The 27557-nt window shown below is 48.7% G+C and overlaps 1 protein-coding gene across 1 annotated transcript; it reads right to left on the bottom strand.

Annotated features, from left to right (window-relative positions):
* Positions 1-12176: 12176 nt before the first annotated feature.
* On the bottom strand, positions 12177-16014 carry EGR1 (early growth response 1). The gene is made up of 2 exons (XM_061424671.1): positions 15428-16014; positions 12177-14736 (listed from the first exon to the last, which is right to left on the bottom strand). The coding sequence occupies exons 1-2, from the start codon at positions 15735-15737 to the stop codon at positions 13418-13420; spliced, it is 1629 nt and encodes a 542-aa protein (XP_061280655.1). The 5' UTR covers positions 15738-16014; the 3' UTR covers positions 12177-13417.
* Between the last annotated feature and the right edge of the window lie 11543 nt (positions 16015-27557).

The following is a 27557-nucleotide window of genomic DNA, read 5'->3' as shown; positions in this document are numbered from 1 at the left end:
AAAGCTTCTCCATGCCTTTGGGGACTTCTGCTCACATAGCCTGGGACCGCAAGTATCTGCCCACACTTGCATTTTCCTAGTAGTTGCCACACAGGTGAAAATCCAGCCAGGAGTGTTCACTTGGTTTAGTTCAGACTTGCCATCAGAGTCTTTGTAGGGCCTGAACAGATAGGTCTGGGTAGTGTGGGGCGCTGTATCTTGGGGCTTGGCTATTTCCCATCTAGACTCCCAAGGTGGGAGGAAACCCAGAAAGGTCTTCACTACCCTCCTCATGCCTTGAGATTTCCCTAAGAGATACAAAGATGTACAAATTAAACTGTCCTTAGGAGGTCTCCTTAAGACCCAGGAAAGTGCTTCTTGCAGGAGAGGATGAGGAGTCCAGCAACTTCAACCAGTGAGAACCGAAAACAACAGCCTCTCCAGCTGGGCAGGCTCCCAATGGCCTTTCTCAGAGGCTCTTCTGCACTATTATATGATGAGACTCCATTGCTCCCAGCCCCACTGCAGGACTGCGGGGGTGGGAAACACTTGGAATTCTGAGTCAGAGGCAAGGTTCCACTTCACTTTCCCTGGAACAGCAGGTCAAGGATGCAGCAGGCAGTGTATCTGGAAAGGAAGGGTAACTGGAAAGTGAAAAGGAATTGTGCGCATTTCCTTCCCTACCATCTCTTTTATTTTAAAAACATTTTATGTATTTAATTTTTATCATACCATGTGTGATGCATGTTATTGCAGAAAATACATGTGATGGAAATGAAGTTTTTTAGTATGAGTGTTCCTTCCTTTTTTCTTTTTTTTTTGGTTGTTCCACGTGGCATGTAGAATCTTAGTTCACTGACCAGGGATCGAATCCCTGCCCCCTACAGTGGAAGCTTGGAGTCTTAACCACTGAACTGCCAGAGAAGTCCCAATGAAAGCATCCCCCACCCACCGTCTTTTTCCTCTCCTAACTTACCAACCCACCAAAAGGTTTCCAGCTCAGAATCCAATCCCATGTTCCGGTTTAAAGAGTTCAGTCTTTGCAGTCCAGTTCTGGACATTTTATCATGTAGAATCAGAATTGGGAGAGGGAAACAGTTAGAGATGTAGAGCCTGTTGTTGTTCAGTCACTAAGTCGTGGCCAACTCTTTGTGACCCCATGAACTGCAGCATGCCAGAGCCTGAGAGTCTGGGAAAGGGAAGGACTTGGGCATAGAGGCTAAGCTGATGTATTTAATAAAGAACAAAGAAGGAGAGGGAGAAGGAAAGCTAGAAAGGAAGAGTATGAGGAATTTTATGAAGTATCGTAGGGTATTAAGTAGATTCTCTATAATTCCCCAAGTAGAGATTGAAATAAATTTGTACTTTCTGGCTCCAAGGTCATAATTCCTTATGCGCAACTCTTTATTGCAAAGCTTATAGAGCTCTAATCATACAGAGATCCAGAATTTGTTAGGGATCCATACAGGAAAGTACAAAATATCATTATGTAATAAATGAAAGAAAATAGTCAAGGATTTATCCTTTTTTTTTTTAACAACTATGACTAAGCCTAAATTCATCATCAACACATTCTGACTAACAAATGCAAATAGAATGATAGAATTACAAAATCATCATTTTGTAACCTCTAATGAGATAATAGATTTAGATAAGGATCATCAGTAATCCGGGGATTCCTGAAACCATTGGGTAGTGAAGGATTGACATAAATTCTATAACATCAATAATACTTGAACCCATCAATTAATTTTAGCATCACAAAAAGAGAGACCACCCAAGAGAACTGAAAACATCTTCACATAGAAACCTGTATATAATGTTCATAGCAGTAGCCTTATTTGTAATAGCTAAAGTGGAAGCAACCCAAATGTCCATTAACTGATAAGTAGATTTTTTAAACATGGTATATCCATACAATGGAATATTATTCAGTGAACAAAAAGGGGTTGGTGTACTGATACGTGCTACAACATGGATAAACCTTAAAAACATTGTGCTAAGTGAACAGATACCAAAGGCCATATATTTTATTATTTCATCTACATGAAATGTCCAGAATAGGCAAATCCATAGAGACATAAAGTAGATTGGTGGTTACCAGGTGCTGCAGGAGGGTTGGGTGGAATGCAGAGTGATTGTCAATAGCTATAGGATTTCTTTAGGGGGTGATGGTAATGTTCTGGACTTAGGTAGTGGCAATAGTTGTACAACATTATGACTATGTTAAAAACCACTAAATTGTACACTTCAAAGTTTAGTTTTATGTTATATGAATTATTTTCGATTAAAAAATCATATATAGGAAATTTTAAAAAGAGAGAGAGAATCGATGTCTTTTGATACACTGCAGGAGCAAGTATACCACATGACCTAAAAAGTGAACCTAAATTTGATCAAAACTCTAGGTATAAAATGAGTTTATAGGAAACTCATGAGATAGAAGGACATAGTAAATAACATTATGAGAGGAGAAAAACAATGCAATCTATCAAGTCCTAAAAGTGGTGAATTCTTCAGGACAAGTAACTTGGTTTCTTCAATAAATAAATAGCAAGGGCAACTATTATGGATGAAAAGAAATGTAAAAGACATATCAACCAAATTCAAAATGTGGTCTTTTTTAGGTCTTGATTTAAACATAGGAACTTCAAAAATACTAATAGATACATATATATACACACACACACACACACACACATATATGTATATATATATACTGAAGGGCTTCCCTGGTGGTCCAGTGGTTAAGAATCCACTTGCCAATTCAGGGGATGAGGGATGAGGTTTCAATCCCTGGTCTGGGAAGATTTCACATGCCACAGGCCAATTAAGTCCATGCACCACAACTACTGAAACCCACTTGCCTACAGCCTGGGCTCTGCAACAAGAGAAGCCACCGCAATGAGAAGCCCTCACGTGGCAACTAGAGAGTAGTCCCCAATTGCTGCAGCTGGAGAAAGCCCGTGCACAGCAACAAAGACCCAGCCCAGTCAACAATAAATAAATAAAAATTTTAAAAGTATATACTGAAGTATTTTTTCAAATAAAATTATGTAATGTCTAGAATTTGCTTCAAAACAATCCAGTGGATGTTGGCAGGGAGTAAGAAAGGCAGTGTAGATGAGACAAGACCAGCTGTGAACTGACAGGTGTTGAACTGATTGTTAGATACAGAGAAGTTCACTACACTACTCCCTTCTACTTTTGTGAAAGTTTGAAAATTTATACACACATGTAAAAATGAGGCTTGACTTACCATAAAATTGGGGCATATTTAAATGTTATATATTATTTAAAGGAAAATGGGCTAAGATCAAATAATTGAGTGTGAGGTCACTCATGTTTTCTAGAAAGCTGAAATTAAAGATCACATATAAAATCTGAAGGGACCAGTCAAATTATTGTTACCATTATTGTTATTATTCCAATAACCAAGTTGGAAGTGGAGTAGGGGGACCAGGGCCCTCCCAAGGAGGCAGAAAGCACTGCAGCCTTTCAAATACCCAGAAACACAGCCAAACTAAGTTGTTGGCCTCTGGCCCCAACCTGCGTTTCAAGCCCCATTTCTTGCCCCCTCCTCACTTTCCTTGCTTTCAGGCCACACCACCATTAAGTCACAGGTTCCTAAACACCCTGACCTCCTTGCCCTTATACTTGTTATTCCCCTGCTTGCAAATCCCTCTCCTGTGAACGCCTCATCTTCCTTTTACACCCTGTTCTCCTCCACCTTCATAGAATTAGTCACTCCCTGCTCTATACACACCTCTCTCACAGTGCAAGGCAATTATTTATTTCTACATTTCCCCCCATCCTATCCTGTGATGCCCCAGACTCTATTTTGTTTATTTGTACAAGCTCAGGGCCTGACATAAAGCAGGTAGCATTTGATGACTATGTTTTGGAAACAGACAGATGGAGTGACTGAGGAGCAGTCACTGAGTGACTTTGGATGGCCCAGTGCTCAGGGTGGCCCCAAGACAGTTACCCAGACTTTGGCTCTCCCATCATGTGCCTGCTACACTGGGATACAACAAAGCAAACAGTCTGATCCAAGAACAACCAACAAAATCACCTGGTTTACAACAACTCAGTTATAAGCAGAAGAAACAAGTTCAGGAGAAAAACTTTGAGCCTGGTAGTGTGCATGAATTGTGTATTGAAAATGAGGACAGAGATAATTCAGTGATGGGGGCAAGATCTCAAGAGTTCTCTAATAGTTGAGGGAAGGTGACAAGCTAATAAAATAGTGCTTTCTGACTTTTAAAAAGCCTACAGCCCCCAAATTTAGAAACCAGCAGCAGCTCTCTGATGCTTCTATCCTGCCAGATCCGACAGACAATCCACCTACAGGGAATATTAAACAGGCAACCTGTGTCCCCTCAGCAAAAACCTAAAGCCTTGAGTCCCTGGAAAAAATTTCCCTTCTTTTCTTGTTAGCACTCTTCTTAACACCTTAAAACTTAAGGAGCAGATCTGTGCAGGGAAAGAAAGTACTCCACCAGAGGACCTTCATACAGACCCCTACCCTACATCACACCAGATTCTAGAAAATAATTTCTTGCTTACCTAGTCTTTTTTTCTCTTTTTCTTTCATAAACAAAATTATTTTCTTCTGATGATAAAAAATACCTGCTTATTTGGAAAATACAGACAGGTCCCCAACATGAGATAAAAATATCCCATAATCACACCAAAACTAATATTAACATTTGACATATGTGTGTGTGCATGTGTGTATTTTGTATAATTGGAATCATGTCATAAAAAGTTTTATATATTCAACTGTGGTATATTGTGTTACTAGTCAGGTCAATGACTATTTTAGAACATGATTTATAATGACTGCATAGTAGTTCATCATATAAAAATTGACTTCAGCCATCACCCATAGGACACTTATGTTGCTGCCAGTGTTTTTTTTTTTTTTTTCCCATTACGAATAATACACTATAATTAACAGCAATCCTGCAAGAATTGCTAGGTCAAAGGGTATGAACTTTTATAAGGTTTTTGGTGCATGATGTTGAATTGCTCTCAGGAAGGCTTGCACCAGTTTATTCTCCCTCCATCAGTGCGTGAGACTTTCATGGCTCCAAGTGCTATCCCTCATTTCACCATGTGTGAAGAAAACATAGGTATATTCTCACAACAAAGATATATTTTGTAATCAGAAAATAATTCACATTCTTTTGGAGGGGGCCACACTCCATGGTGTGTGGAATTTTCCCTACCAGGGATCAAACCCCTGCCCCTGCATTGGAAGCATGGAGTCTTAACCACTGGATTGCCAGGGAAGTACTCATGTTCTTTTTTAAAAGAAGAAGAAAATAAGCACTACTTTCCCCATTAAACAGATGAGAAACATGAGGCCCATGGATGAATAACTTTAAAAGACTTGTTTTTTTTGAAGCCTGACAGTTAGATCTGAGGAGGTTGAAAAAAAGGTATTTCTGCATAGAATCAAGATGCTTCTAAGAAGAAAATTCTAAGGACTTTGCCAGTTTCATTAGCCAAAAATGAAGTCTGACTCTGAAGAGAATTAAAGGTGACTCTGAAGAGACTATTCAGGGGAGTCATCACAGATCTGAGGGGACAAACTTGGTTCTGAGCCTTCCAGAATGGAATCAGAAGCAGTTAGCACTCCAGAGTTCCTGTTTTACAGAGACCTGGGCGGTCAAATGTGCGTTTGCATCATTCATAGAATATCGAGAACATTCCCAAAGTACTGCTTGACCTCATCACTGATCTAAGAAGAATTACAAATGGGCCAGGTTGGGTGGATCTGAGAATATTAAATAAGTGGTTCTGAGAAGAGTTTAAGATGGATGGTTGGTGTTGAGATTATTGAAAACTGGTTGTGATAAGGTAGCTGGAGATTCACTGTCTCTGACAAGCTGATGTGAGGAAATTAAAAGACATTCAGAGGTGGGTGGCAGGCTGGGATGCTTTTGTTTTTCCTTCCCCCACCTCCTCCAAATCCCCTGGATCAACCCACCCACAGTAGATGCTTAGTTAATTTGTTCAATAAACGAGTCCCTGTTTGTTTCTCAGGAGTCTGATCTTCAGATCCGAAAAGATTCTAGGATGAGAAGTTGGTTCTGAGCAGAAGAGAGCTTCCAAGGATGCTGAGATAATTGTCTCTGAGGAGGGCACCCACTTCTGGTTCTGAGGAAATGGAAACCTCTGGGTTTGTCTGGGAACTGAGAAGGCACCCAGGCCCAGGTGGACAGCCTGATTTGGGGAGAAGACCCTTCAGCATATATTCATTTCCATCCATTTGCCTCTCCAGATTAACTAAGCCCCTTCCCTCAAAAATGAGTCCCAAATGAGAGTCTTAAGAGGGCCTCCGCCCCTACTACCCCCAGGTCTGTTCTTTGGACACTAGTTTTCAAATCAGCATCATGATCTTAGAAAGCTGTGTCCTCCCAGCAGAGGGGCTGGGTCAGAGCCCAGGTCAGGGCAGCTAGGAGGAGAGAGGCCCATGAGAATCCCCTCCAGGGAGGAAGGACAGGTCTGTAGGATGGAGTGAGCTCCGGGAAACTCTCCTGGGGAACAGGCACCTAAGACAGGGAAGAAAAAGATTTTAAAAATCCGGCTTTAGTGAGTATAAAGGATTTTAAAATACTATACCTTCTTTTTATTTAAATCAACTATACTTTGACTTTCTTCTTTTAATTTGGCTGTTGGGGTCTTAGTTGGGGAATACTCGATCTTGCATTTGAACTCTTAGTTGTGGCACGTGAGATCTAGTTCTTTGACCAGGGATCAAACCTGGGCTCCCTGCATTGGGAGTATGGAGTCTTAGCCACTGGACCACCAGGAAATCCTGAGGTATAATTTCACATCCTAAAATTCATCCATTTTAAGAATACAATCAATGACTTTTAGTAAATTTATAGAGTTCAAACATCATAATTTATTTTTAGAAAATTTCCATCATCCTCAAAATAACAAGTTGATTTGCAGTCAAGACTTACTCTTTTTAAAAAATGTTATTTTTGAATTTATTTTTGGCTGCTTCATTGCACTCAGGATCTTATTTTCCCCACCAGGGATGGAACCTGTGCTCCCTGCAGTGGAAGGGCAAAATCTGAACCACTGGATCACCAAGAAGTCCCTCAAGATCTCCTCTTACCCACAGCCTCTGGCAACTACTAACCTGCTCTCTGTCTCTATGGATGTGTCTTTTCTGGATATTTCATATAAATGAAACTATACAATATGCACTGAACTTCTTTATTATAATGTCTGTAAGGTTTATCCATGCTGTAGTGCACATTCATATTTTGTTCCTTAAGGATCACAGAGTGTTATTTCTTTGTTTGGATATACTCCATCTTATTTATCCATTCACCAGTTGAATAGACATTTGGCTTGTTCCCACTTTTTTGACTCATGAATAATGCTGCTATGAATACCGGCATCTGTATCTTTGGTGAACATGTTTTCATTTCTTTTGGGTAGAAGCCAGGAGTAGAATTGCTGGGTCATATGGAAGATCCCCTGGAAAAGGGCACAGCAACCCACTCTAGTATTCTTGCCTGGAGAATTTCATGGACAGAGGAGCTTGGTGGACTACAGTCCGAAGAGTTGAACATGACTGAAGCAACTTAGAATGGTGCGGCATGGTAAGTGTATGTTTAACTTTACAAAAAATAACTAAGGACTTCCCTGGTAGTCCAGTGGTTAAGAATCAGCCTTCCAGTGCAGGATGCAGGTTCAAGCCCTGGCAGGGAAGCTAGGATCCCACGTGCCAAGGGGCAACTAAGTCCATGCACAACAACAGAGACCTGATACAGCCAAATAAATAAATATTTCAGAAAAGAAGAAGAAATGGCTAAACTATTTTCTAAATGACTTAGTGGTACCTTTTTACATGCCCACCAGCAATGAATGAGGGTTCCAGTTTTTTCACATCACCAACAATTGTTATTGTCTGTCTGAAAGGGTAAATGTTAAGGATACTTTTCTAAAATAAGTCAAGTTACCCTCTCCCTAGCCCAATCCCAACACATACCCAGGCAGGCAACAAGTGCCGGTTTATGAGAGTTGGGAACCTACCTTCTGGCCCCCGCTGTCTTTTCACTCTCAGGCTGCTGCCCAGTCCCAGGCTCCCTTGGCCCAAAGAGGAGAGACAAAAGATATAGTTACAAGACTGCCTCAGAACGGAGGGTTGGAAATGCAGTAAGACAGGGTTTGTGATAACTAGGGAGTGAGGGGGGCCTGTGTTCTAGAAAACCCATCCAGGTAAGATCCCACAGGAGATAGTAACAAAATGCAATGTGTACAGATAAGCGCCCAGGACTAGTTTCCCAGGATTGCTTCCCACATCATCTGGTCTTAGCCACTTCCTCCTTTTGAGGTAGGAGCACCTCATCAGTGTGTGGCCCACCACCCACCAGGCACCTTTTCTCCTTAGAAGAGTATTGCTGAGGACTTAAATACATTTGCCAAGCTAAATAAATAATGACCTATAAATAAACATACCTTGTTTAGCCCCAGACATCTTGTTAAAAGAGGGTATAAATAAACAGGAGGGAGTTTGAAATAGAGCAGTAAAGATGATGAAGGCACTGGCTCTGTTTCCATGCAGAAAAATGAAACAAAAAAATTTTAGAAGGCTGAGTACTGACTCTGTGAGTGTGGGGCGAAGCAGGTGATTCTTGCTTTGAGTAAGAGAGAGGCCAGTGAATGGGGACATGGTGGGAAGAAGGAGCCAGAAACGGAGGGGGCAGTTTGGGAGTGAATGGGCCCACATCTACACAATGACTTGTACTCACATGCCCACAGCAGCTTTATTTCTAATAGCGCCTAAAGGAACCAACCCCAATGTCCATGCACACGTGAAAACATGAGCAAATTTTGCCATTCCTGTGCAGCAGAATACTGCTCAGAAATAAAAAGGAGTCACTATTTATTTATACATGCAACAACATGGATGAATCTCTAAATAACACTAAGTGAGAGAACCCAGGCCAGAACCAGTGGATACTGAATAATTCAATTTGTCTGGAACTCCATAAAATGCAAACTGATATGTTTATAGTGGCAGAAAACAGATCAGTGGTTGCCTGGGGGCAGAGGTGGAAGAAGGAAAGATTTCCCAGGGGTATAAGGAAAGTTTTGAAGGTGATGGATATGTTCACTACCTTCACTGTGATGATCATTTCACCTGTGGACACGTGTATCAAAACTTATCAAACTGTACACTTTACATGTACCTCAACTGTATTTGTATCAGTGTTTTGTACTTATATATACACACCAACTGTACCTCAGTAAAGTCATAATAGCAACAATAACAACAATAATAACAAACAGCCTAAGTGCTGAGGAGAATAGACTTACAGGATGGCTTCCTGAAAAAGAAGATGAGATTGTGCTACTTGGATCTGAGGAGTTGAGCCCCCAACTTAAACTATGAGAACATATCAAGTAAGTGTTGCCTCAAAAGTCTCTCCTAGGTTCTAGTAGTGGGAAAAGCGAGATGGGACGAAAAATCACTGCAGTGGAGGGCTAGATTTGCTGTTCAGGTGCAAAATCTTATTAACACCCAAAGGTGTATGGGTAGAATGTTGAAATCTTATTTGCTCAATACCTGATTATTTTAGATTTTGTCTCATTTCCCCTTAGGACCACTAGGATCTTACTCTGCCCAATCTTCCCCTCTCAAACTGAATTAAGTGCGGCTGTACCAGGGAAAACAGCAGAGGAGAGAGGGGGGCATTGGAGAGAAGACCTCTGACTCTATTGCACCCTTTCCTGAAGTTGGGGATGGGCTGTAAGTGGGGGCAGGTCAAAGGAAACACACCTCAAACCCAGCCTGATGACAGTGCTAAGCTCCGCCTTTCTTAGTGCTTAGGATTCTTCAAAAAGGATGAGACTGAACAATCCTGAAGTTAAGAGAAAAGACTATCTCTCAGATACTAAGAGGTAAGGGTCAAGGGTCCTGAGGATTTGGTTCTTTCTTTCATTTCAGAATTGAAACCTGTCCTTTGCTGGCCAAGTTCCCCTGACTGCTCTCCTCTTCCACCCCATTCCTCTCTGTCCCTCTCCACAAACCCAAAGTCCTAGACAATGTCCCCAGGTAACAATCAATTGCTCAACATTCTCTGGGTCCCTTCCCAAACCTCAGCTTTTATGATGATGAGCGCTTTTATCCATACTACCCTGTGCCCTTGGTTTTAGATTTCCCTCACAGGAGCCAGAGTTAAAATGAACACTTTCCTTTTTCTTTATACTATGGGACTATAAAATGGGGCAATTAGTGAGTCTTGGCCTATTTCAACCATGAGAAGAAACTTGAATCTCAGTTGTCAGAACCTAAAGAAACTCTGGTGACAGGACTAGTAATAATTAGCTGGCAGGCTTGGCAGAATTTCTCGGTCTGCATCAGAATCACCTGGCATGCTTGTAATCAAGGCCAGTTCCAGGAACCCAATTCCAGACCTCAGGTATTAGACACTCTGGGAATGGGGCCTGGGAATCTGACTCTAATGCTCTGTAACAATGTAGGAGGCCCTTTGTTTTAAAGGAACAGAGTGAGTATCTTTGCTCCTTCTTTTGTATTTTATTCTTGTCGTGTTTTGTTTCTCGGGAGTCTGTGGTGAGAAATTCCTAAGAATGTGTAACAGGCATAGACTTGTGTTTCTGGGCCAGTATGGGGAGGGTAGGTGGGGCTGGCAAGAGGTGTGCCAGCACAGTATTGTCCCATCAGGACATGGCAATTTTGCCAGGAGGCTCACAGGGATGTGCTCTTTGCTAGAGAAGGTGGCTTGGTTTTCCCCTGTTCCAGGCTGAGGAGTCTGGTGTCCTGTGAAAGAGCAGAGATCAACAGTGCTGGTGCTTGAGGGCTAGAATGGAAGAGGAAGAATTAGGCTGATGCCAGGGGACTGCTGGAATTCCCCTGGCTCAAGGAGAGGTGTGGGTTGGTAACCAGTGAGACTCTTAGAGAGACGAGAAGGTGTGGAGGCAGATTAGATCTCCATTTCATTCAGGGCCTGATATCCATACTAGATAGAGGAGATAACTCCATTGTTCTTGATTTGGGGGTCAGAAGTTGGGAGAGGAGCCAAGGCTTGGAATTCCAGAACTATTAGATTCCAAATCTATTGTACATCTGACCAATGGAAGGGGTGTCTGACCAAGTCACAGAAGACTCCTATCCAGGTTGGAGGCCGTGCTTCCCTTCAGGAATCTATCCATCCATCCTCCCTGGCTCACACACGAAACAAGCCAATCAGGCTGACTTCTACTTGCCCTGACAAATTCAACTTTTTCACCTTTCCTAAGCCCCTGGATGGGTTTGAGAGCTTCATGCTTGCCCATATTATATAACCTAACGCCACATTAAAATTTTCGGCTTACATGTCTGTCTCCCCAGCCAACAGTCTGCATTGTTGTTGTGGCCAGCTCAAGGCCTCTCACACGATAGACAAATGCTCACGAGTCCATGAGTATTGCTCTGTATACGATTGTGGACCCTCAAGGGACGGGGACCAGAGGAACCTAGCACCTAAGGCCTCCCACGCAATGGGGACAGACTTAGGCTAGATGGAACCTTAGACAGCAGGCCAGCCTCCTGCCCACTCTGCTCTGTGTCACAAAGCTGCCAAGGATCCCAACTCCAGCTGGCAAGTGATGAGATTTCTTCCTGGAAGGATTCTTGGCTTGAGAACTAGCCCATGCCTCTTCTAGTCTTCTTCAGTACCCTCAGGTTTCTGGGGACCTAGAAGACAGGAGGGGGAGACCAAGGCAATCCCACCTTTGTTACTGTTTCCCAGTGCCCTCTGCCTACCCCTTAATTCCCCCAAGTGCATATGGCAGGGATTCCCTAGAATACAGTTTGCCAAGCCCAGATAGAGATGGGGGGAGGGCGGGGGTGGTCAGGGCTGGTTGAACATTTGTGGCCAGAATGGTACTGCCTCTGGCCACAATTACGCCACCTACACATCTGGCCTTTTGTAACTTTAATTAATCAAGATAAGCTTACAGCCCACCAGATTGAGGAATGAGCCCAGTATCAAAAAGAGGAGATCCACATTCAATTTTCTAAGAATTCACTCCAGTGTCACACATTGGGCACATCTCCGGTTAGAATATCCTTGTCCCCGTAAAAGTCCCTCAAACCCCTCGATAGAGATGGCTAACTACAAAGGCCTCCCCCTAGCCCAGGAAACACACCCAACCACAGCTATTTTATTTTCCTTTTAATTTTTCTGAAGGATATACACCACATATCCCATGGGCAATAAAGCGCATTCAATGTGTTTATAAGCCAAACAGTCACTTTGTTTAAGCAAACACATGTACAAAGTAAAATAAAACCACAAAATAATGAACTGCATGTTCATAACATACAAAAATTGCCGCCTACTCAGTAGGTAACTACAACATTCCAACTCCTGAATTATATTTATAAATTTACATTTTCAGTTTAAAAAAATAGACTTTTGAGAGTTCGGATTTTTAGATTTTGTTTTCTTACATTCTGGAGAACTGGAGCTCAAGCTCAGCCCCCTTCCTTATTTTGCTCCCAAAGCCTCCCCCCGAATCACCACTCCCTGCCCCCCTTAAGGCTAGAGGTGAGCACATCCCTCACAATTGCACATGTCAAGCCGTGTCAGCAAGGCGCATCACACAAAAGGCACCAAGACGTGAAACTTTTTAAACCAAAAGGACAAAAAAAAAAAAAAAAAAAACTACTTTCAAAAAAAGGAGAAAAACCAAACCGTATTTTGCCACATGTGAGTACAGTCGGGCAGTATTTACAAAACGGTTAACAGAACAACACTCTGACACATGCTGCGATTAATACCAAGAACTGCTGTTTCAAAAAAAAGCTTCAAACTGAATCGTCACAGCATCATCACAAAACAAAGGATCACCATTGGTTTGCTTGGCTTTTCTTTGTTTGTTTTTTTCCCAAAAGTGAGATTCTAATTCCAAATAATACAATAGAGTATGCAAATTACCTTCACATCAAGAGTACCCCAAGAAAAACAAAATCCATGGCACAGACACTGTACAAGAGTACAGGGCTGGGTTCTGAGGGACCCAAACCCCATTTTTGCCAACTTGATTTTCTAGCATTGAAGGGAGCAAGGGGTCAGGCATACGATGGAGATGATACTGAAATGATATATCCAAAATCCATGCAAATCAAGTTCTTTGGATAGATGTGAAGAACTTGGACATGGCTGTTTCAGGCAGCTGAAGTCAAAGGGAATAGGGACTGGGGAGGAAAGGGAAGTGGACAGAAAGAATTGTTGGCCAACAGACCTTCCACAGTGACCCTGGGGTCAAGTAGAGAGGGAGGACTTGGCTCTGAGAACCTCCATCTGACCTAAGAGGAACCCCTCCCCCCTCCTATGGCCATCTCCTCCTCCTGTCCTTTAAGTCTCTTGTGTTTCATTTTCTCCCTTTTCCTTTCCCTTTAGCAAATTTCAATTGTCCTGGGAGAAAAGGTGGTTGTCATGTCCGAAAGCCCAGTGGAGGCGCTGAAGGAGTTGGTGACAGCTGAGGAGGGGAAGCTGCTGACCTGGGTCGGGAAAGCAGGAGGGACGGAGGAGTATGTGGTGGCCACCGAGGGGGACGGGAAACCATTGTGGACAGGGGATGGGTAGGTCGAGGAGCCAGGAGAGGAGTAGGAGGTGGGCACGGGCGATGGGTATGAGGTGGTAGCTGGGGATGGATAAGAGGTAGTAACTGGGGATGGGTAGGAGGTAGCCACCGGGGACGGGTACGAAGGGAGAGAGGAGGTGGCAGCAGAGGCTGCGCTTTTGTCTGCTTTTTTGTCCTTCTGCCGCAAGTGGATCTTGGTATGCCTCTTGCGTTCATCGCTCCTGGCAAACTTTCTCCCACAGATGTCACAGGCGAAGGGCTTCTCCCCTGTGTGGGTGCGGATGTGGGTGGTGAGGTGGTCACTGCGGCTGAAGTTGCGCATGCAGATGCGGCACTGGAAGGGCTTCTGGCCGGTGTGGATGCGAATGTGGCGGGTGAGCTCATCTGAGCGAGAGAAGCGCCGGTCACAGGACTCCACAGGGCAGGCGTAGGGACGTTCATGGGGGGGCGTCTTGCTGGGCCGGTTGGGGTACTTGCGCATGCGGCTGGGTTTGATGAGCTGAGACTGGTAGGTGCTGTTGAGGGCCTTCAGGTCCTGGGAGCCCGACTGTGTGGCAAAGGCCTTGATGGTAGAGAGAGGAGTGAGCGAAGGCTGCTGGGTACGGCTCTCCAGGCCCTGGAAGGGCTTCTGATCTGGTGTGCCCAGGCCCAGGTCCCCCTGCTGTTGTGGAAACAGATAGTCGGGGATCATGGGAACCTGGAAGCCCCCCTTGGCACCAGGGTAGGCAGGAGGTGGGTACTGAAGGGCAGGGCCTGCTGAGCCTGGAAAGGCCTGGCCTTGTGGCTCAGGGAAGATGTCACTGTTAGGTGTGGGGAAGGTGGGTGCCGCAGAGTAGATGGGGCTGCTGTCGTTGGACTGCACTGCGCAGCTCAGCGGTGGGCTCTGGGAGGCTGAGGAGGAGGCCGCGGGAGATGATGCTGAAGATGAGGTGGCCGGTGGGTTGGTCATGCTCACGAGGCCACTGACCAGGCTGAAGAGGGGCTCAGGCCACAAGGTGTTCCCACTGTTGGGTGCAGGCTCCAGAGAGAAGCGGCCTGTGTAGGTGATGGGGGGCAGCCGGGTGGTTTGGCTGGGGTAACTCGTCTCCACTAGAACCTTCTCGTTATTCAGAGAGATGTCAGGAAAGGACTCTGGCAGGAGAAAGAGAGGGAAGAGGCCTGGTTACTGGAGAGCAATCACCGGAAGACGCGGAAGACCCACGCTGCCAGACAAGAGGTCGGGCCAGCTACCATTGACTCTTGAGCTGGTTAATAATTGATAACAGCAGATTGAAATGTTCCTGGACCCGGTCCAGACGCAGAACCCATTTCAACAACCGCTGACGCAAATACGGAGAATCCCCCTCCACTGCAGCTCCCAGCGCTCCGCAGCGGCGGCTGCGCGGGCGAGGGATTCCCGCCAGTACCCCCGCAACGGCCGCGGCTAGTGCGCGCCCCCTACCCCGGGCTGCCGGGACATCCCGGGCCAAGGATCCCGGCCTTTCCTCGGGGATAGCTGCAGGCTAGGCAAGCCTTTCTGGAGGGGGAGGGGGCGCAGCCCTGTTCATCAAAACAAGCTCCCCCTCCTCCATCCACCCACGCAGCCCCACAGCTCTCCATCCAAAACAAAAGCTGGCTCCTCTGCGCACCGTTAAGGACAGGGTGGGGGTGGGGAGAATGTCTTCAGGCGGTCCTCTAAAACAGGACCCTGGGGATATAAGGAATGGAAGGGAAACCCCACTTGCATCCCTGCGGCGAAGGGGGCGCTGCAAAGGCCGTGGGGAAGAACCGGACGCCAGAATGTCGGCGAATGGGCTAGCCCTCGGCGTAGGCCACAGCTTACCTGCGGTCAGGTGCTCGTAGGGCTGCTCGCTTGCCTCCCCCTGAGGGTTGAAGGCGCTGCTGCTGTTGCTGTTGCTGCTGCTGCTGCCACCCCCTCCACCTCCACCGCCCCCGCTGCTGCTGCTGCTGCTACCGCTGCTGCCCTCCGGGGCCCCGGCGGCACCGAGGAACTGGGGAGCCCCATTGCTCAGCAGCATCATCTCCTCCAGCTTAGGGTAGTTGTCCATGGTGGGCGAATGAGGAAAGGAGCCAAAGGGGTCGGAGATCTGCAGCGGGGACATCAGCTGCATCTCGGCCTTGGCTGCCGCCATCCCGGACCGGCGGGCTGGAGAGCTGGTGTTGGGGCGGGTGGGCGCAGCCGGGGACCGAAGCTGCGGGGGACACCTCTCGGGGGCTTGGCCAGGTCACATGCGGGGCGCGGGGCACACTGTGGAGAGCGCAGGCGGGGTCCGCAGGCTCGCCCTCGCCGCCGGCCGGTGTAGACGCGGCGCTGCTACCGAGGCTGGGGTAGGGGCCGGTCCTGCGGCGGCGGAAGCTGGCGGCGGCGGCGGCTGGCGGCGGCGGCTCCCCAAGTTCTGCGCGCTGGGATCTCTCGCGACTCCCCGGATCCGCCTCTATTTGAAGGGTCTGGAACGGCATGGACCCGCCTCCGTCGTGACGTACATGGCCATATATGGGAGGCAGGAAGCCCTAATATGGCAAGACCGGCCTGGAGGACCCGGAGTGACGTGAAGCCCCCTCTCCAAGAACTGTAGGCACTGCCATCCCGCAACCTGGGCCCCACGCCTGCTCCCGCACCCTAGGTGCCCAGGCTTCGAGGAAATTTAGTGCTCAAGCCGCAGCCGAGGACTCCCCGACCGAAGCTGCTCAGTAGTTCCCGGCGTTGCCCCCGCCTCTTCCCTCCGCCTTCTTCCCTCCTCCCGGAGCCGGAAGCAGCCAGGCCTTATCGGGGCGCTCCAAATAAGGCGCTGCCCAAATAAGGTTTGTTCCGGCGGGGGATCCTTCCTGCTCCTTATATGGCGTTTCCGGGTCTCTGCTTACTGCTCCCTGGCTCTCTCCCTCCTCCCTGGTTCCAAGCCGGGAGCCCAACGCGCGCGCTACAGCTGGGGACGCCCAGGCGGGGAGGGCTCCGGGCGCACCGCGGTTCCCCGGCGGGGACTGGGCTGGGAAAGCCCGGGCCCTGGGCGGGGGCGAGGGCGAGGAGGACTAGAGTTCTGCCACCGTCATCCAGGGCTCGCCCGCCCACCTCTGGGACCGTGGGAGCCGGGCGGGAGCTAAGGGGAGGAGTGGCTGGGCTGGCCAGGGCAGAGGCCGCCCAGGAGAGGCGGGGCCCTGACCCCTGGCCTCGACCAATGGCATGGTGCCTTTCCAGGTGTCGCGGTGGAAACTGAGGCTTAGAAAATAATAGCCAGATGGTTCCTGTGCAGTGCGATGGGCCACCTGCTTCTCCTCCATCTGCCAATGGAGTGGGGTTGTTGGGGCCTCGGGATCCCTCTCCGCCATCAGAACCGAAAGGCAATTCTCTGGTTCCCTCTGGGGAAGAGCCCACGCTTGGGTGGCTGGACAAGGGAAGCTGATTGTCTCTGGAGAAACCTGAGTCCTGTTCCCACTAGGAGCTAGTGGTCCTTGGGATGGTGGGAGACTGACCCACCTTTAACCAGAACAGGTGATCGGGGGCCAGAAGTGTGGGAATCCGAAAAGGAGACTTCCTTACGGACTGTCTGGGGACCCCCGGCTGGTGAGAAGAGAGATCTGCTTAGCGAGCTGGTGCTGCCCTCTGGAGGTCCCCTCTCCAGCTCGGTTCCCCCGGCCCCTGGCCGAGTAGGCTCTTCGCCGCCTTCTTGCTCCCCCTCCCAGCTCCTGTGCTGGGCGCTGCGCCAGGCGGGGGGAGCCTTAGACGCAGTGAGCACTAACTGAGCAGGCGCCGCAGCCTGGGCTCCCCCTGCAGTCCCTGGGGAGCCGCCCCAGCCGAGGCTCGCAACTCCCGGGCGGGGTAACACTCCCCTCCTCCAGCCAGGCCAAGGGCGAGGGTGGGAGGAGGGGGCGGTTAGGCTGGCAAGGTTCCAGCAGGTCTCCTGGGAGCTAGACGCAAACGGGGAAGCCCTCCCCGTTGCGTCCCCGCTCCCCCACTCAAGTGCGCACCCAAAACAGAACGGGGATTCCTGTTGGGGAAGGCTTCTGCTCTAGCTCTGAATCCAGGGGAGGTGGTGTTTTTCTGAATTTAAAAAGAAAGCAGAAAGTGTGTGTGTGGAAGGAGGGTGCTGACGACATTGGGAGGGAAGGGGTGGGGACGGGTTAGGGTCTCCCTGAACCCAAACAGCTTCAGGAAGTCGGGGTTGAGGGTGTAAAATGGGGGAGGAGGATGTAACTATCTTCGGCTTCATCCCTTTGTATTCTACACACACACAAATCGGCTTAGGGAATCCAGCAATGAACCAGGGCACCCTTATCTCTGTTCTCTAAATCTGAGCTCCCCAACCCAAACGCTAGGACCTGGTGGGGGCCCACTCCAAGGTACCGAGTTGTCCATTAGAAGCAAAAGCCTCCTGCAGGGCAGAATGGCCAGGCCAGTCAGAGTCAGATGTGTTAGGTCTGAATGCCCATTTTGCTACTCCCTGGTGGGGTATCTTGGCCAGGCTTTTCTTATCTCTCTTCAGCTGTAAAACAGATCTAATGTTAATGATGGAAGGATTGTTATAAAGACTGAAAACTTACATGGACTTCCATGTGTGAAGTTCCAAAGCACAGTGCCTGCCTTGCAGTTGACATTCAGTAAACAGTGGCTTTTGCTGTTTTCTGGGGCTTTTGACCCACTGGGGTTGCCCACAGTTCACCCACCCATCCTCAGCCCCCAAGTAAACCCCAGTGACCATTTTCTGAAAAGTTGTACAGAGAAGGAGAAACATTCCAATCCTAACACAGGGGCCATTGTCCTGAAGAGCCCATCTTAATCCTCCTTGCTGCAGTAAAACATTATTTCATAGAGCGGAATTTTTTTCAACCTTGACTGTGCACAAATGGAGCTCTGAAAAAGAAAGGTTTTACCCTAGGCTAACCGAATCACAATCTTCCTGAGCTCATGAGAGCCAGAACTGAGCAGAGACTTCCTAGGATCCTTTTTCTGTCTCTGGGGAGCTACCCAGGCTCTGAGAGTACATATTCCTCCCCCAGCCAGGGCAAACTGGTTCCCCTATGATTCTAATGTGGAAGTTGACCCACAGGATCTTCAGGTCCTCACTGAAGCTGTGCACTCAAAATCCTAATAATCTACATCTTTCGCTTTGTGTGTCCAACCGTTCTTTTCCTAAGTGCTCCCAGTCAGCTATTTCCTTTGGAGAACCACCCCCAATCCATATGGTTGAGGGAAGAAAACCCCATCCTAGATCTAGGTGAGGACATGTCACCCCTACCTGGTCATCCATCTAGGATGCTTTCTTCCAGCAGTCCAGGAGCATTCTATCTCCCTAGGCATAGCCACTGCATCAGGATGGGCACATGACCCAAACCAGGCTAATGAGAGACTCTTCTAGGACTTTTTCTGGAACTCTGAACAATAGGAATTCTCTTTCCCAGATGGTACTAAACCAGTGGAATGTAAGCCTGGAAGCCATCTTGCCATCTGACCTGGAGAGCTTACCTGAGAATGAAGCCCATGCAGAAGAAATTAAAAAACAGATCCACACCCAGAGAGTAAATCTCTGGATAGAGTCGGGGCCTTTGAGTTACACAGGTTAATAAATTTCTTTTTTAAATAAAGCTTATTTCAGTTTCTATTACAACCCAGCAGGTTCTGATTAAAACACCCATTATCCACAACAACAGTAAACTTTTTTGAGGACTTTCTGTGGATAAAGGCCTGAGGCATAGGCTCCTGCTGCTGAGAAGCTTACAGTTGGGTAGAAGGGAACCTGGACTCCATGTTACAAGAGAATTAAGATTAGGCAGCAGCCCTGAGTCTGGGACTCTCAGACCTTGTCCATTGGGTGACTGATGCCAAAAGCTCTAGAAAAGGTGAGAGGCCCTCAGAGGGTCTGCAGGTCTGAGCCGATGTCAGTGCTCAGACTTTCCTTGCAAACCATAGAAGAGGAAGAGGCAGAGGTGAGAGCAGAACTGGGCTGGTCCATGGCAGCTGACGCTAGGAGAAAGTCAATGGGAACCATCATGTCTGACCCAGGGCTGAGCAGGCTGTAACTCTCAGAGGAAAACAAGCCCCTTTTTCCATCGCCACTTCCTCCTCCCCACCCCAGGCTACGTCAGCACCCACATGTGCTGCTCGGATAGTGGTTTGCCACCACTGTGACCAGCCCAGGGCTCAGGAAGTGACTCTCGCTTTGGTTCTGCCTGGGGTGCCTGTCACACTTTCCGATGGTTGATCAGCTCTGCCGGAAACATGGAGGGCCTGGCCTTCAATGGGTCTGGGGGCAGCTCTGCTCCCACCCCAGGGAGGGTCTTTGGGCACTGAGAGAAGAATCTGAAGAGGCCAGGTATGGAGTGGCACAGAAGATGCACTGAGGCGGGGCGGGAGCAGGGGGACGGGGGAGAAGTGGAGGCATGGTGGAAGAGGGGAAATGAAAGAGAATCACCCCAGAGTGCTCCGGTGGGAAACCATCCTATTTTCTCCAATTTCAGATGGGAAAACTGGGTGCCAGAGGAGATCCTGAGCCCTAGGACAGGTGGAGAAGGACAAATTCTGAGACAGGCCCACACAGAGTGATGCTGAGGCCTGAGGAAGTGGAGGGTGCCCTGGGCCCTGAAGAGGTGCCTGGCTGCACCCTCCAGATGGGATCCAGGGCTACAGCGAGGAGTCCATGTAGGATTTGGTCCAGGTTGGGGATCTGCCTGTGAGAATCAGGGTCTGGGCTGTTGTCCTTAGAGTCTGCACGAGGGGTCATGTGCCGGACAGAGTTAGGTAAGGCCTGAAGTGGAAGTCACGGGACTGGCACAGAGGGACCATTAAGGGAAGAGGGAGTGGGTCAAGGTAGGTGAACATTTCAGCATACTGGGTCCTCTCTGCCCTGCAGAATCAGGAAGAGGCTGCTGTCCCTGAACATCAGTCCCTTTGCCCTGCGCTGAGTGGTCCCTCTCCCAGGCCTGGGGTCAGCGGGATCCTGGGCTCAGAGGACAATCCATCCTTCCTTGCTCCCCCCACCCCCAGCTGAGTGTGCAGCAAAGCTGGCTGCAGAAATCTCTGGAAGCTCGTTGGGCAGGCAGAGGGAGGGGAGTGTTACATAAGAACCCACTGATGTGCAGGAAGTCTAGAGCAGCCTTTAGATTAGAAAGGCAGCGTTCCCATCCAGCCCAGAAAGGCAGGAATAGCAACGGCAGTTATTTCTGGCCCCTCACCACCGCCCAGCACCAGGGCTGCTCAGCTTCGTGGCGGGTGAGCTTGGACTCTGCAGACCTGTGGGGAGGGCAGAGGGAGGGCAGGTAGCCCCTGGGTTTACCCCGCTCTAGCACTGGCCTCACCGTCCCCTCCCCCTAAACACTGGGATGCTGAAATCAGTGGTGATGCTTGTTTCCTCTGATTTTCCTCAATCTCTAGATGCATTTCCTATCCCCACCCCCACCCCCCAGACACATTTACAATGTGACAGGATTCATACTAAACACTTGACAGGTATTTGTCCTTACAATGCCTTATGAAGTAGGTTCCATTCTCACTCCTGTTTCATTGATGAGGAAACAGGTTCAGAGAGGGCAGGCAACTTGCTCAAGGTCAGAGAGCCCAGCAATGGCAGAGCCAGGATTCCAATCCAGACAGTCTGGCTTCAGATCTGTCTGCCTGAACCCCAGTTCATCCTAAGAACTGTTTTCTGGGGCCCCAGAATGAATCAGACAAAGCTTTCATCCTACCGGCACTCTTGAGTCAGATCGAATAGCAGGGGCAGACATGAACACGTCGTTTCAATTCATTCATTCGGCAATTACCTATCACACATCTGTTCCACTCTGGGCATTAAAGATATAAGGAGCAGTAAGGTAGGTTCTCCCTTCTTTGCAGGTCATAGCTCAGTAGGGGAGACCAACAAGTAAACAAGCAATTTCCACAGTGTGCGGTGTGCTATCCTGGGGGAAGCACAGTGACTGGGGAGCCCCTAATCCAGCTCCCACCCACTGAAGTGGTTCTCAGGCAGTCAAAGAGCCAACGCACCATTTTAAAATAATTCCAGGAGGCTGGGTAGGGGAGGACTGGTAGTGAGACCAGCCAGGAAACTGTGTAGTCATCCAGGAGAGAGGGTAAGGTCTACATGCCTCAGGGTCAGCTATCAGAGACTCTTCAGGGACCTCCCAGTCAGAGAGCAAGAAAAACTGACCCCCAGATTTACAGACAGGCCTCTCAGCCCAAGGTACATCTGTTCCCCGTGGTACTGTGGCAATGGGAAAGTCAGAGAGGTTGGATGGAAGAGTCTTCTCTTTTTCCTCCTCTAATCATCCCCCTAACTGGTCTACCCTTATGGAAACACTGCTTTTTACGTATTTATTTATTTAGCTGTGCTGGGTCTTCATTGTGGCACGCAAACTCTCAGTGGGATCTAGTTCCCTGACTGGGAATCCAACCTGGGCCCCTTGCGTTGAGAACATGGAGTCTTAGCTACCGGACCACCAGGGAAGACCCAGGGAACCTGTTTTAGGGCAAAGTCAAAATGAGTGCCTAAAGAGGAAGCTGGCACCCAGAAGCAGGGAGAAGCACTTGCATCCAAATTATCACACTGACGAGTAGCGATGAGAGGGAGGACAGTTAGCCCCAGTGCCCAGGAACATCCACAGAGGGGTCTTCACTTCACTCTGGGCAGAGACCACACTTCTACTCTATCAGCAAAGGGAGGGACTCTTCGGAACGGAAAGGATTTGTTTTCCCTCTGGTCAAGCTACAGAGAGAGCTATTGTGGCAGGATGACGATGTCTTTAGGCTGACGTTGGACTCATTGTTTTTTTTCAAAAATATATTACAGTAAAATATACATAACATAAAATATCCCATTTTAACCATTGTAAGTGTCCTATTCAGTGGCATTCAGTTATATGTGCAGTGCTGTGCAACCGTCACCAGTATACATAGGCAGAACTTTTTTATCATCCCAAACAGGAACTCTGTACCCATGAAACACTGGGGATAGGGAAACATAAATTCTCTATCCTGTTGCCTCCTCTTTGGCCCCTGGTAATCCCTATTAGAGTTTCTCTATATATAAATTTGCCTAGTCTAGGTACCTCCTGTAAGGGAAGATATTTGTCCGTAATATTTGTTCTGCTGTGCCTGGCTTAGCATAATGTTTTCAGGGTTCATCCATGTTGTAACATGTATCAGAATTTCATTTCTTTCTAAGGCTTAGTAAGTATGTATATACCACTTTTTGTTTATCCTCTCATCTCTTGATGGACATTTGGGTTGTTCCTACTTTTTCGACTATTGTGAATAATGCTGCTATGAATATTAATGAGCAACTATCTGTTTATGGATTCTGTTTTTATTCATCAGGCCTCTCAGCAGTTACCAAATAGATTAAAGTTAGATTTAAGAAGGACTTTCTGGTTTCCTACTACCAGCGACCTAAGCAGCAGCATCTCCTCCTATGGATAGTTCCGATAACCTGAATCTCTTCCACCCCCTCTAATCCATCCCTAGGCTGAGGTAGTGCCCAGAATGGCTGCACCATCGCAGGAAAGAGGCTTCACAGGGGTCACTCTGGAGTCATACCTCTGGATGACTTATTTTTAGTAGCTGGGTGGGGGTTTCACTGTCTTCTCTTGGGTTCTGGGTACATTTGCCACCACTACCCACCCCAGACCCAATGTTCTCCTTTCCCTGGCAACATCCAGACTGTCTCCCTTTTTCTCTCCCAGGCTAAATTGGGAGTGTGAAGCTGCTCTTCTTCCCAATTTAGCTTTTGAATTAAAGTGAGAAGTGAATGTGGCTGGAAAGCTGGCTCCCATCTGTGTGTGAGAGAGAGAAAGGCAAAGCAAGCGAGCATGAGCACATGCCGGGGGCCAGGGCGAGTGTAGGTGGCCCCGGCAGCTGCTTAGTGCAGACACCCATCCTTAGGTGCCGGCAAACAGCTCCGCAAAGAGATGCTGAAGGTAGAAGGCTGGTGTTTTTTTGGGAGAGGAAGAATGCTGCAGAGATGTCATTTGTACATTCCAGAAAAATGTGCTGAATTATTAGAGTGTTCCAGGCCCTGTACTAGATGCTGGGGAAACAGTGGTGAACCAGGTAGGCCCATCGCCTATGCCCGGGCTTTCAGTCTAGTGGGGACACATGGGCACTGATGAAACAGGGTGATATGTGCTGTCAGGGAAGAGAACACGAAGAGAAGGCCATGGGGCCCTGGACCAGGTGCAGTGTCACATCTAAGCTGAGACTTGAAGAACATGCAAGACATTACCAAGTGAAGGAGGAGACAAAGAGCACGTGAGCAGAGGGCACTGCGTGTTCAACAATTTGGGTGGGCCTGGTTTCCCCGAAGGAGGGTGCTGGCCCCCCGGGAAGCCCACCAGGTGGGCTCAAGAGGGCTAAGAGCTTCCATTTCCTCCTCTTCTTCCAGGGAGAAGAAAGCCAGAAGAGAATGCCAGGGCCAGAAGTCTGGGAGCACATGAGTCCCTTCTGCTCAGGCTCTAAAATAGTTGAAGCAGGGGGAGGAGGGAAGCCCCAGGTCTCCTTCTGAGTTGCCACTTAGAAAGCTGGACCCGGCAGGTCCAAGATGGACATGGAACAGAGGAAATGGGATCTCACTTGCATCAGAGGAGACAAAGGAATCAAGAAGGGTCGCTGCTTGGTTTAGCTTACCCCATCCTCCCCCTGGAGGCTGTCTGAGTTGTCTCTGGGGAACCCGTCCTCTTCTCACCTAATGGCAATGAATCATGATCTGGTGGAGATGGGGACAGGTCGAAATCTTGGCAAAGAAAAGAGGAATAAAGGAGCTCTATGGGGGCCATGCATTTCTCTGTCAACTCTCAAGTTCCCCAATGACAGGCACGGCTAAGGGATGCTGGTGTAAAACTTGCCATTAATATTTCAGGCAGCATTATTTATTGATTACTCATCTGGCTGGGACAAAAGAAGAGGGTAATTCATTAGGTGTGCAGGGCTGGTGGGGTCAGTTTGGGAAAGAGGTCAGGCAAAGGTAAGTCATTCAGGAGTCAGCCCTGGCTGCTGGAAAAAATACCCTGGGGTTCCAGGGTCTGAAGATTAGGGTCTTTGTCTCCTTTTTCAGCTCTACAGTACCCATGATGAAAATAAGAGAAGGAGCAGGGGACGGGGAAACCTAGGGGCAGCCCTGGGACTACCATTGTGGCCATAAGGGAGTCAGCTCCAGGGAACCCTGCATCTAGGTAAGCGTCCCTCTCGCTCGCCTAAATTGTCCCTCTCTTAATAATATTTTAGAAGCCCAAGTTGGGTTCTTTGGGCTGTATGACCCTCCTAGGGTCAGCATGGCAATTTCCTTGCTCCCAGGAGGTACCTCATCCTTCCCCAAAGGGAGTACTGCTTGCTGGGTCTGACTATCTCCTCTGCACACAAACTGGGGTTGGAAAGTGATTGAGAATTTATATCTGCCTATCCACCCACAAGGATGCTCTCTTCATGAACCTCCAACTCCAGGGACTGCGGTGTAAATATTCTGCTCAGCGGACCTTAAAATCCCACTGACTGCTGAAGGAGACTTTCCCCCGGCCAAGGGCCGGGGAATCCCACACTGGGGTGAGCTGCGCCACCTAGTGGGCTTTTTCCTCCTTGCAGGCATCCTTCTCACCCATCACTGCCTCCAGCCTAGATTTGCTGACAAGCTGTCAGGCAGAACCCAAATGGCTCTAAGACTTAAGGTGTCCTCCTCCTTTATGCAGGGCTGACCCAGCTCAGAGAGGGGAAAACTGGGGTTAGGGGGAATCTGTGACAGAGATAATCACGTACTCACTGGTATTTAAGGCAATGGGGAAGACAGCACTTTGGCCTGGAAATAGTCTCTCCCTATTATTCTGAATGCCACATATATGAGGACCAGAGGCCCCCAGAGACCCTCCCTCCTCTACCTAACCTCCTTTCCTCCAGGCTGAGCAAGGCTGGGCTCAGCTCTTCTGATCAAGGAAGAGCTGGCATAGGCTGGAGCTGCTGGCTTTCCTCTGACGTCATAGCCTGGAAATCACATTTTAAGCAGGTTCTCCTAGTGTGGGGCACACACAAGGGAGGGGAAACAGGATGAAACCACTTCATGCCTGAGGACCGTTTTAGCCAGGGACCTCAGGCTTGGAGGGCTGCCCAGTGTCCCCAACATGGTCTGGGCGTGGGACAAAGGGCTAGACCTCAGCCCCCACTTCAAAGCTACTCTCTCTCAATGCCCAGTGGGTTTCCAGGCAACGAGCAAGTGCCCTCCACATAGCTCCTGCCAGACATCTCTGTCATGACTTCCCTTCCCCACTGCCCTGGCCTAGAAAGATGTACTAAGGTGGAAGGGAGAGGGCAGGTGACCCCAGGGAATAAGACAGCAAGGGCTCATGTAGACCCAGATGTTTTTCATCAGCCTCCTCCCTCCATTCTGTTGGTCACCCTCCATCTCTCCTCTTCTCCCCAGCACCACAGGGGTCAGACCCTGTGTGGAGGTCTAGAAGACAATGTTTCCATGGCAACGGACCAGTGAACTTGGAAATCTGAGCATCATCTGTTGACACAGGGAAACCCAGATGTGCAGGGAGAGCCTGGAGATGTGGAATCTGACAGTCACCTCCTTGGCCACTGGTCACTGTGGATAGAAATGTGTAATATGAGTGTGAGTTGGGTGAGTGTGTGTGTGTGTGTGTGTGTGTATGTGTGAAATGCAGCAAATGGGATTTAGGTTAGAGAGGCCTAACCTGCTTTCCTGGCCATATGGTAGCTGCTAGCAGGAGATGCAAGCAACTTACTCTCTGGAGATCTTTCTAGAACAAGGGAGTCTCTCACCTGATTTCTACTCTGACGCTTCCTCTCCTTTCTGATAGAAAAAGGGGCCAAATTGCCCAGAGGGCAATGGTGAAAGGAATGCCGTTCAGAGCGTTATTGACTGGAGAATTTCAGGAAAGATAAAAAGGGCATCTCACATGCCTCCCTCCCCCTGCCCTCGCTCTCCACGAGCACCTCAGTGCAGAAGCTTCTTGGCCAGCTGGCTCAAGTTTGGCAGAAGGACATGCACCCGTGATGCCAGGGAAGGGAGAGGAAAGCCTGGTGTAGGGACATTTTGCCAATCCTGAGGTCCAGGGCCTGGAGCTAGGTCTCCACTCTGATTCCTCCATTTTCCTTCCATAAGGCTGAGCTGCTATTTCTCTAGCTTCTTTCAGCCTTCCTTCTTCCCTCACTTCTTCCCCCCTCCCTCTCTGCTCTTTTCCCCTGTCTCTTCTGATACTGCCTCTGCCACCTTTTCCCTTCTCCAGGCTTCTGTTCCCACCAGTGGTGCCCCTGGTGACCTAGGCTCCACCTCCCCAGAACTTGACCCCAGGCCCTGCAGCCCCCCTCCTCCACTCCTCCACCCCAGCCCAGCAGCTCAGGGCTCCAGCCCTCCTTCCACAGGCCACATGGGCATGCCTCACTGGCTCTGGCCTTTGGGTCTCTGTCTGCCTTGTTTGTCCCCAGGGTCAGATGTGAGCCATGAGGCTGGTTCCACATTTTTGTCTCTCCCTCCATCCCACCTAGATCCTCCCTTCAGTGTCTGGCTCACTGTCCCTCTCCAATGTTTTTTATTTTTTAGCCTTTCGAGGCCACAGCGATCCAATCCCCAGGCTCTGCCAGGAGCCCCCAGTATCCCATTCTTTTTCCTGGAGCCTCATCGTGATCTTTGCCCCCAGAACTTACACCCTTGCACTTTCTGTGAGGTGCCAGAATGGGGAGGGGTCTCCGGTAGGATTCTGAGGGACAGGACAACCTCTAAGGGTGGTCCCTTGCCCTTCCTAAGTCCTGGCTCTTTCCAGCCCCCTGGCTCTATATTGAACCTCCAAGCCATCTTCCCAGATGGAACTACTTCAAGGCTATCTCTTGAAGATCAGATCTCTCGAGTTCGTAGTTGACTTCTTCTCCCCTCCATCCCACAGCTGAGCCCTGGCTTCTCACTTGAAGTCCTTCTCACCTGTGGACTGGTAGACCAAGAACAAAGCACAGAGGCTAACACAAA

Source organism: Bos javanicus, chromosome 7 (assembly GCF_032452875.1).
Source record: "Bos javanicus breed banteng chromosome 7, ARS-OSU_banteng_1.0, whole genome shotgun sequence".
Lineage (NCBI taxonomy): Eukaryota > Metazoa > Chordata > Mammalia > Artiodactyla > Bovidae > Bos > Bos javanicus.
Note: the sequence above shows the minus strand (reverse complement) of the source record. Positions and strands in the feature narration are given on the sequence as shown.